The 10,942-nt window shown below is 38.1% G+C and overlaps 1 protein-coding gene across 1 annotated transcript; it reads left to right on the forward strand.

Moving 5' to 3' along the window:
* The first annotated feature begins 2,707 nt into the window (after nucleotides 1-2,707).
* On the forward strand, nucleotides 2,708-7,865 carry LOC129257168 (homeobox even-skipped homolog protein 2-like). The gene is made up of 3 exons (XM_054895436.2): nucleotides 2,708-3,856; nucleotides 4,764-4,924; nucleotides 6,585-7,865. Exons 1-3 carry the CDS (start codon nucleotides 3,310-3,312, stop codon nucleotides 7,242-7,244), a joined length of 1,368 nt encoding a protein of 455 aa, XP_054751411.2. The 5' UTR covers nucleotides 2,708-3,309; the 3' UTR covers nucleotides 7,245-7,865.
* Nucleotides 7,866-10,942: the final 3,077 nt, after the last annotated feature.

Below are 10,942 nucleotides of genomic sequence, written 5' to 3' on the forward strand. Positions count from 1 at the left end.
ATATCATTTCTTTATATAAATAAATGCATTTTTTTTTGTTTATATATAATTGTTATTTTCAATAGATCAGAAGACTATTCATAATAAAGATTCCTTAATATTTCATCATGATTATTATGTTCCGACTCGGGTAGAATTTGCACTAGTAGTCCAATGAATTTATAACTCATAAAAAAAAACGGGTTACGGGTTCCATCTCTGTAACTTGATTACAATTTCAATACCAGAGAATTGACTTCATGGAAAAAAAATAGTCCATATGCAAACCTGAATTACAGGATTGAGTAGTCAATAGATGGGGAATATCTTCTCTTTTCATCTTAATTTAGTAAACCATTATGATGAGTTTGGGATGCGATGCAATATGTCACACTGCACCAACTCCGCTGTTGATTTACCACCAGTCCGGAATCTATGTATGTCCAAACCAGAAGTGTTAAGTGTTAAACAACACCAGTTTGGTTTTGATCTAACACCAGATAGGTGTTTAGACAGCACCAATTATAACTAAAACAGCATTGGTTTGATTCTAAACTGGTGTTGTTTTCGATACTTGCCTGGTGTGGACATATATAGATTCCGGGCTGGTGGTAAATCAACACGGGAGTATTTGCAGCGCACAGAAATCTCAATCATACACAATTGGGGGCGAAGATCCATGCTATATAAACTGTCATAGCCTCTGAAATGTAAATTAGTTAGATCGGCCAGAATGATTAAGAAAATCAGAATAAAATAAAATATATAATTTTTAATATATACATGCCAAATACCCATATAATTATACGAGACTATATTCGGCGCATTATTATCTCCAATATTACAGTAAAAGTACGCTTTTGTATCTTTGGTTCCATTGAATGTACATCATAATAATGACATTTACACTCATGTTAACTCTAAATACGTAAATATTTGTTTTTACTCACTATATTTATGTTTACTTTACAGAACAAGAATTATCATCATAATGTCAAACTACTGCATGGGCCTATATACAAACCCTGTGTAGTCACGATGTTTTGTTTATTTCTCCGGTTCTCATCTCTTACCATGTTGTAATAAAATATAGAAATACATAATCTTAAAATAAAATATAGAAATACATAATCTTAAAATTACGATACACATTGATTTTACAAATTTCATTTCAGTTCATTCATTTGACCAATGCCAGGTTCAAAACAATAGTAAACATGATCAGGATACACATGAAGTCGGAGCTTGTTTAAAAAAAATAAAGGTGAAAATATTTATTTTATTTCATATTACTAACATTAGTTATTGTGGTGAATATACTCTTTCGATTTATTAAAATCCAATTCATACTTGACATGATTGAGGATTACTCGACATTGGCATGCAGGGTTGATTTTTGTAAAAAAAAATTCTTTGTCAACATGGTAGTACGCAAAGCTTTTTTCTATAGGGGTAAGTGAATGTTCAAGAATACATATAAGCGAGTGAATGACGCTGTCGAGTTAATTCCGATTTTTTTTTTTTTTTTTTTGGGGGGGGGGGGGTAGTTTGAATTGAGATTGAAAGAGGAGGTGCACTCTTGATGTAAACAGTTTGGGAATTTATGCCCCATCCACACCCCTGCTCTGGGTAGAGTACAGCCATGGTATAGTCAATGTCTTCACTGGCAAAACCAGAGGGCGTTAAAATTACACCCGTCGTTGTTATGAAAGCACAACACAATTTTACACTGGTGATGATTTCATAGTGTTAGTTCAAAACTCATTGGTGTAATTATAACATATTCTGTTTATTATGCATGGTCTGGTGTTATATTGAAACACTATGACTTTTTTTACACCTGGCTGGTATGGGTCTCTCACAATACTGACTGGTGTTGTGTTCAACACCAAAGCCCTTTTATGTACATTGCAATTTAGGAGCCGAGGGCAATGACCCCAAAATTACTAGTAGCTAGTTTTCACATTCTTTTCTAAAATAATCCAATTAGACTTAATATGATCAGCAGCTAATCAAGATTTATCCAAAGACGTATCATCTAACTTGCATCGCTACCTATAAAGTACCTTGAATATCTTACAAGAAAACAATTTAAGTTGATCACCGAATTAAACTAAAAATCGAAACTCTATTTTTATTTACTTTGAGTCTGGGTTTGCCATTCCGACAGCTTTGTGTCATGGAGTTTGAAGTATTGTGACGGGGTAGACGGTGTAAGAGCTAAGCTTTCCCATTTTTCGTTTGAAAGGAAGATTTAGGATGATACAACGCCAAGGGCTCGTAAACTTTATACACAGATTTCAGTGAATGCATAGATAGCCAGAAAGCTGTAAAGAAAATAAAGTATGGTATTAACAAGATCTTGGGAGGGGAGACAAAAGTGAGAAGAGTTTCAATGACGACTTGCTTTCTTCTCAAATCTTTGCCCTTTATCACGGCGGCGATCAGAAAGCGAAAGCTGTAAGAAAGGACGAAGACGACCCAATTTGTGCCATGAATAGATATCAGTGTCTCATCCCATGCATCTATTTCAACTATCTTTTATGTTACTGATAGGGGTAGAGGCGGTGTCGCTGTGTGCCATTGACGTGTAAATGAGCGATCCTTTTCAACTTGACTGGTCGGGAGAACGCGCTTTTGTTGTTTTTGTTAGCCCTCCGTGTCCGCACGCCATTGTGCGCGTTCGCTATTGATGACTCCGTGTAATGGAGCTTTGATTACCAGATCGTTTAGTGTCTTCGGCTTGGAAGCCGCGATTAACATAACAAAAGGGGTACGCCCCCTTATTGGTGCGCTAAAGTTCAAAAGCACTGTCCCTTATTGGGTGTTACCTAATCTGGTATGGTCATGATTGAATTTAACTCACCGTATTTATATCCGAAGAAAGCTGGAACATCGTCATATTTCACTTTCGTCACCCAAGAGAGAAGTTATCATGTCTTCGAGTCTTTAAACTTACCTGATGAGAAAGTGAACTCGTCTGCATTGTTAATGTACTACTGATATCAGCTGAAAGTTGACACACAAGTTGTGTTGATATCCTTTAAATACCTTCGTCGAATATATTACATGGACACTTTGTAACCCTTGGACTCGACAACCACTTCGTCAGCAAGCCTGACCGAGGAAGCACTTTCCTGACCGTTCCACTTCAATTTTCCGAAAAAGTCAAAGAGCACCGATCATAAATTGATGTTGTGATATTTCATCCAATCAAGAAAGAGAAAGTTTCGGGTATCGGGCTTGTCGTCTAGATTTGATTTGGAGTTGATTTAAAGTCAAGGATTGGTGGACAGCAAACGTACATTGATCGAGTGTTTTCTGTTTAACATGGACAAAGGTTTTACCAACATGCTTCCTACGACTGACAACCAACATCAAGACTCCAACAACAACGTCACCACTACACCAGGAGCATCTCACAGTGCTGTAGCAGCCCCGTCAGAGGCTCGTCATCATACCCTCTTCATGCCCTATGCCGATGTTTCGTCCAGCAGTTCATCAAAGACTTCATCAGCTGCTGCCGTCATCATGAGCCGGGCCGTCACGGGAGGTGATGTCGCTGTCCCTTCTACGATCGGCCACCACCCAACCTTGCTGCCGTACCCCACGGCTCACACCATCCCATCGGCACAGACGTTGGACTTTCGTCACTCGACCCATCATCATCCCCTATCACGATCACCTAGTCCTCCTGTCAAGGGTGAACATCTCAGCGGCGATGAACACCAGGACACTCTACTGAATGGTCACTACTCTCGGGACTCTAGCCCATTGGGAAAGTGGGGTGATCGCCTCTCACCAGACAGCTGTCCTGACAACCTAGAGTTTGGCCTACACAAGACGGATTCTTCTCCACCAAATTCTGCACTTCGTGGTAAGTTATAGATTTGATTTCGCCAATTTTACTTAAATGTTCTTTTCAGACTTATTGCATTTTTAACACACCTGTGAGACCAAAAATAATTATTATAGTCGTTACACCAAAAATGTCTGTATCAAGATGATTTTTCTGATGTCTTTTATTACTTTTCAATTTAACGATTCGTTTGGATAAGAGATATTTTCCAGTTATATGTGTATTTTAGAAGGAAGGAGGGTAGGAAAACGTATGGGTTTGAAGATTGAAAGAGTTTTTCAGCTGATTGCCCCCGACACTTGCCGAGCGTCACGCCACGTTGGCATGGGGCCCGAGACCTGTATACTGCTCTAATCATGTAGAATATTATCAACCTACTGGTTACTGGTGAAATCATGTTGACCATGCACTTATAATTTTCCATTTTATGATTTCCCATCATTAGCGATAATGACAAGGGGAAGTCAGGGTGCCATCATTGCCACCAAGAGCCAAAGTATCAAGGTGGTCATTAACTTTAATATGCTTTTGATTAGGGTTGGGGTAGATGTGACTTGTTTGTCAGATCAAGCGTTTGCTTCAGTTGATTTCAAGATTATGCAGTCATGTATATAATTGTAGTTGATATATGATATTCAATAGTTGATGTTACGCGTTGAATATGCTCTTGCTATCATAATGTGGATGCGATTATTGAGAATATACTTACAACAAATTGCTTACGAAATTGTGTGATTTTTTTTTTCTTCTGTAAACAAATTGCAAAATTAAAGCTTAAGTTTTGCATAAGTTTTGAAATTTAAATATTCTTAATATTTAAAACAAAAATCAAATATGTTGGTAATTGTACATAAATATTTGATCTATATTATATTATGCGATCAAGTTTTAATGATAAAACGTGTTTCACTTTTCCTGTTTACAGCTGACCCGCTGGACCCATCACAGGTTCGCCGATACCGCACCGCATTCACCCGGGAACAGATCGGCCGACTTGAAAAGGAGTTTGCCCGTGAGAACTACGTATCCCGACCCAAACGATGCGAGTTGGCCACCGCTCTCAATCTACCAGAAACAACTATCAAGGTATGTATTATTTTTAGTTTCTAAGTCAAAGATATTTCATTTGGTATAATGCACATAAATTCGATTTGAATGTTTCAAAGAAGGGGCGAGCTTTGTTAATAATCATGCAGACATGTGTTTTGACCTTAGATATTTTCAATGGAACCCGAGAAAAGCACAGAGTTGATTATTGTTTAGCATCCTTTACTATATACTGCTGATTGTTTTGACCCGTCAAAGAAAAAAAAATATTGAAAAATTGTAACAAGAAATAAAATTTTGATCAAATTGAATATTCGTTAACGTGAATATGTTGTTTATGGCTTTGTCATATATTTTAGGAGTTGCTTGTTAAAGCTCATACATGTAGCCTGAAAGTACAAAGTGATCAAGTGACTTAACTCAAGTTTCACACATCATTTACTCTCCGTTTTTGATCATTTACAACTTCTGAAAGTCGAAGTTTTTTTGGCGTCGCCTGATCGTATCCCAAACCGTTCCTCTTGATTCGGAAAACATAGAAGTTTAGATTAGCATTACAGTACAACTTATTTTTAACGTTTCGGTTCGCTTCTTAAGAGGTTTCGTATTTTGCTGTAAAGTTCCTTCCGGCTTAGTTATCTATTTTTAATCCCATCATCACCAATGATCACCGCAAAGCAAATATATTTCCTTAAGATGTTGATCTGTTATGCATCATTAATACATAGTTGTAAAAGGGTTATTCACTATTTGAGAAGTATATAGGCACCTGTATAACGTAATGACTTTTTATTTGATATGCATGACTTGATTCAAGTAGCAACGCAATCGTCAGTGCGAATCTATATTTTGTTCAAGAATACATAAATATGCTTTTTTAAATACATTTAAATAAAAAAAAAAGAATTGTCAAGAATTGGTCGAGTATGAAAATAAAATAACACTGTCTACCTTGTTCGATGATGGCATCATGTTATCTGACTTTAAGATTGTAATTGGATCATTTCTCGCAATCCCCTGTGGTGAATGAGGTAATAATCATGACATCCCCTCTTCACTGTTTATAATGCATGATATACCAATGACATGATATATTGACACTTTAAATTCATCTCCTCAAAACAGTCAGAGCGTATTTAACCTGACAGGAATATTCACAACGTGTTTAATTACAAGACAAACACTCTTCACTCTTGGGTGACGAGTACAGCAAAGATCATCATTTAGCAATTACTGAGTGCACATTCCCTCCCCTTCCAACCTATCCTTCAAGTTAGTTCCATGCACGCGCTCTAGCGTACAGCTGCCTTGTCGTGCAGCCGTTGGCTTCCCGGGTCGTGCGCTTCAATCATTCGAGCTAATTATTGCCCGCTCATGATTCCAAATGAAGTTGAATGATAGAAATAATCTCAAAGCGGGATCGGAGTGATAGCGGATATGAGGTAGCACTCATCAGGGGTTCTTATTTATTTAAAAAAAATCGAATATGCGTGATGTGGTATCATCATCCAATTTTCCAGGCTTTAAGCATCTGTACTTTATGACGTTCATACTGTGCTCACAGCCGTCTCTAATTGCACTTGCATCACAGACCGGCTTAGTTACTAGTAACATCATGTCATAGTGTAGTTTTCACCCCATGTTATTTCGAAATAATCTTTAACCCTTTTTATTTATCTTTGTTTTATCATTTCTTCAGGTCTGGTTTCAGAATCGTCGTATGAAGGATAAACGTCAGCGCATGTCGATGTCTGCATGTTCCTGGCCACACCACGCCCATTTCGACCATCACCTCTACTCACTCATGTTGGCTGGTAGACTGCCCCCATACACATGCCACGCCCCTTCACCACTCAGCTACTACCACCCACTTGCTGGAGCTGCACCTGTCGCCGCCGCGGCCGACGCCTACTCTCTTCACCTTCGATCTCGAGCTGAGCTTCTACACGGTCTCGGTGCCCATCCTTATGCTAGACCTTTTCCGAACCCCGCTGCCACTGCCGCCACCCATCAATCCGACATCCTCGCAGCTAGAGCCGCCGGTGCATCTCTCATCTTGCCACCAACCAATCTACCTCCACCACCTTCAGCTGCCCAACCAGCGGTCTCAGCATCATCTCCCTGTGGATGTCACCACGCCCCAGGAGGATCGCCACATCGCCACTCTTCTCCGACGGCACCGAACACAAGCTCGACCACGCCCGTCACTACCAGCTCCTCGTCTCCGCACTCTAGCCCGGTCACTGGTACGCCCGATCACCCAGCAGTTGTTCACGTTCCAGCGGTTTTGTCGACACCTCACCCTCACCCTGCGGTTCATCACCCTGGCTTAGCCCTCCAGATCCCCGGAGGTTTCTAATGGACTCACGGTGGAATCCTGCTCACACTTGCCTACGATACTCATGAAATTACTGAACTTTGTGACAGCATTATATCAGTAGTAAAGTCAATCTTTTTTACAGCAGTTATTGAATCGTTCATGTTAATTTTTTGACAACAGTTATTGAATTGTCCATGTAAAAACAGTTACAATTCAATTCGTTACTGGCATTATTTCTATTCAACTCCAACCATATATCTGAAGAATGATATCAACTGATCTCAGATAAAAGGCTTTTGCTGTTAATGGTGGTTAAAATGCACCATCATAACCTCAATGCTGTAAATTTGCACGAAGATACCTTTTTATGCATTATCCTCTAGGCCAAATTGCATGATATTTGCTTAATTTCGTAGCCCCTTCACGGGTATATACATTATTTCTTGTTATTCTATTGTTGTCTTGCCAACTATTTGGTGAACCTGTATTGGGGCAGTAATTGGTTATGGATTTATCCATGTACATTGACTATTGATATTTTATGTATTGATATTTTATTGTATTATGTATAGTGTATCTTATTTATTATTACATTTCAGACAGTGAATCAAGTGAATGTTTTGATTGAATTCCTCAATAATAAACTGACATTGAATTGTATTTCAACCTGTGTGTCTCCGTTATATATCGTTCATGGGTGTGTGGGAGAGCGAGAGAGAGAGAGAAAAAAAAGAGGGAGAGGGGTTAAATAAAAATAGGGGGCGACAGGAGTAGATTAAGAAAGATAAAGAAATAGGGGCTGTAAAAGAAGGTTGAATATCTAAGTGTGATGGGAAACAAGCGCAAAGGAGAAGATGGAACAATTTTCAGAGAGGTGGAAGAATGAAAGAAAAATAAGAAGATAACGAGTTATTAGGGGTGAAAGGAAGGGGGTGGAATTGTTTGGAAAGTTTCGATTGAGGAAGGTAGACATGACACCAACGAGTTGGTTTAACTGTAACATAAAGATTAAGAGGGGAGAGAGAAGGGAGAATACAGTATGTATATTGAGCTAAATGGATATGATGAAATGGTAAACAGGTAAATAGTATATTGGCCTGAGATTAGAAATAGTTTTCTTTGCGTTTATTCGTCCGTTGATTGATTTTTCTAACTCGTGTCACGAGCAGTTACTATTTTTAATTCACCAGACAAATTTAGAAAATGATATGGAGAGAGAAATCTTTTTCAAACTTGGGAGTGAGAGATGGAGAGAGAGAGGGGGTCTAGAGAGGTTGAGTTTGATAAAATAAATGTGAATTAAAAGATAGAAAAAAACGAATCACAGATACGAAATAAGTGTTCATGATCTCTAATGATTAATGCGTGTATATAATTTGAAATATAGAACAAAAAGTAATAGAGTAGAATCATTGATGAACTTGATAACAGGGGAAAGATCAAGGAGAAGTGGTTTCAATGCGAAGGAGTGATGGGACTGAGCAAGCAAAAAAAATCTAAATGATATGAGACATGGAGACGGGAATATCAAGCTAACTGAATTTCCCCCAAGACAGTAGAATGCCAACACTTTTTATTGAAGCAGATAGATAAAAATAGCCTGATATGTATTGATCATTATGACTATTGTTAAGATGAAAATAAAAGAGAATAATATATTTTTTTCTCAAGAATTACATTTTCATTAATTTCATCATAAGGGATGGGCCGGACCACGGTTTTTCCGCTGTTCTTTTCCTAGCCAAACTTTCTGTTCGTTATTCTTTCGATTAAGGGTTTTTTCTTTTTATTGTCCATTGAATAACGATGTAGTAGTTTCCATTTTATTTCTCATATTCGTTTTAATGTCGTCTCTCATCCCCTACCCCTACACAATACATCCCTAACCCTTATCAATTCTTCTTAGCATAATATAGATAATAGTTTACTATATTTGTTATCATTTTGAAGTGACAGTTTGATAACTTCATCCGAGCGGTGATATAATCATTTTAGCAGCAAACCAAAAAAAATCATAATAAGAGAGAGAGAGAGAGAGAATTTCTTGATGTTAAAGATTCAAAAATTCCACAAAAATTGAATTATGCAATACATGTATATACATCCTTGTTTGTTTCCAATTCGTCTAGTGCCAATTCGTCCAATTGCCAACTCGTCTATCATTTGGCCTACCATCAGTTCGTCCACTCACCACATGGTCCCCTTTCATTTAGTCTAATGCCATTCCGTCTAATAACCAGTTGGTCCAATAGCCATTTAGTTCATATACAATTTGGTCTAATTAATCTAAAGTGTCAGTGTTGCAAAATGAGTGAAGATAAAATGGGTATTAGACCAACTGGTTATTAGACGAAATGACAATAGACGAACTGGTGATTAGTCGAAATGTTGATTGGACCAAATGGTTGTTAGACGAAATGTTGATGGACGGAATGGCATAAGACTAAATGAAGGTAGACCTTGTGGTGAGTGGACGAGTTGGCAGTGGACGAATTGGCAATTTACCCTTCTATAGACCCCTACTACTAAAATCCTTCCAATACTGATTTTTTTTGGTACGCGATTGCTAACCTTCTCACTCCTATATAACTTTTAGTACGATCGACCATTTCATAAACTAGTATTTATTATTCATTGCCATGACTCGATAAAGATCAAATAACGGGTATTCAATTCATGGGATATCATATTACAGATATAATCTATTCATTGGATTGCAATTACTTTTAAAGTAGGATGGTACTGCATTGAAATCATTGGTCATGACGTGTACATTGAAAGCTTGCTTCCTTTCTTCTTTACTTTACACCATTCAAAGGATTGAGAAATATTCCCCTCCTTTCAAGTTTTACATTTCGCATTTAGAGTGTGCATATTGAGTCCAATTTGTGAAATTAGCGGATTTGAGCTAATGCTGTACGGTATTGTCCATGGCCCCCTTTTCTGCCAAGGCGAAAAATATGTAATGAAATTAGCGAAATCGGAGTGCTTTCAGATTGTCAATGATCCTACGTAACATCAAAGGGATTAGAAATACGAATATAACGACCTAAATCAAGAAATGTCTTTCATTGAACAGTCATATTTCTGTCGCCTAAATGGAAAATTTAAAGAATTTATCGTCAACTACGATATGATTTGGCACGAGTTGATGGCGGATAGAAGGTCACTCAGCTAAGCCGATTAATTTTTTGCATGATGCGTTAATTGTACATTATTGCCTGCCAGTAAATCTGCGGCCCTTTCACATCGGACTCTTTATTGCATTCTCTGAATCTGAATGGTTTTGCATTTTAAACAAAATAATATTCGATGGCCTCCATTCCTCAAGCCACGCATGCTTAGACAGAGAGTGAAATAAAATTGAAGTGTATATAAACACTACGGGGAAAGTAATACTTACAAAATATATGCGAAAATGTGTAGTAACATCAATAAGGAGAAAGGATGGCAATGGACTGAAGAGAATTATATTTTATTTACGAACGGTTTTCTACTATAACGTTCCATTGACATGCAATTGAGCGCGCGCGGGCCATTAATGGATATGTTGTTCCAAAATCTATAACACGACAGAGACGTACCACGCGGACTGGGAGTCAGACTGAGTATCAACGCACTCGCAAGACGCCATTTTATTTAGGCCACTCCCTCGGGAGAACAGTTTTGTTTGGAGGAGAGGAGGGCATCAATTAAAATGATCTGGATCAATGAAAGCGCATCCCAAGAGCGCATCA

The sequence above is a fragment of the Lytechinus pictus genome, chromosome 3 (genome assembly GCF_037042905.1).
Source record: "Lytechinus pictus isolate F3 Inbred chromosome 3, Lp3.0, whole genome shotgun sequence".
Lineage (NCBI taxonomy): Eukaryota > Metazoa > Echinodermata > Echinoidea > Temnopleuroida > Toxopneustidae > Lytechinus > Lytechinus pictus.

Coding starts and splice junctions, on each gene's coding strand:
- LOC129257168 (XM_054895436.2), top strand. CDS start 3,310: ATGGACAAAGGTTTTACCAACATGCTTCCTACGACTGACAACCAACAT. Junction 3,857..4,763: donor ACCAAATTCTGCACTTCGTG/GTAAGTTATAGA, acceptor TCCTGTTTACAG/CTGACCCGCTGGACCCATCA. Junction 4,925..6,584: donor TACCAGAAACAACTATCAAG/GTATGTATTATT, acceptor TCATTTCTTCAG/GTCTGGTTTCAGAATCGTCG.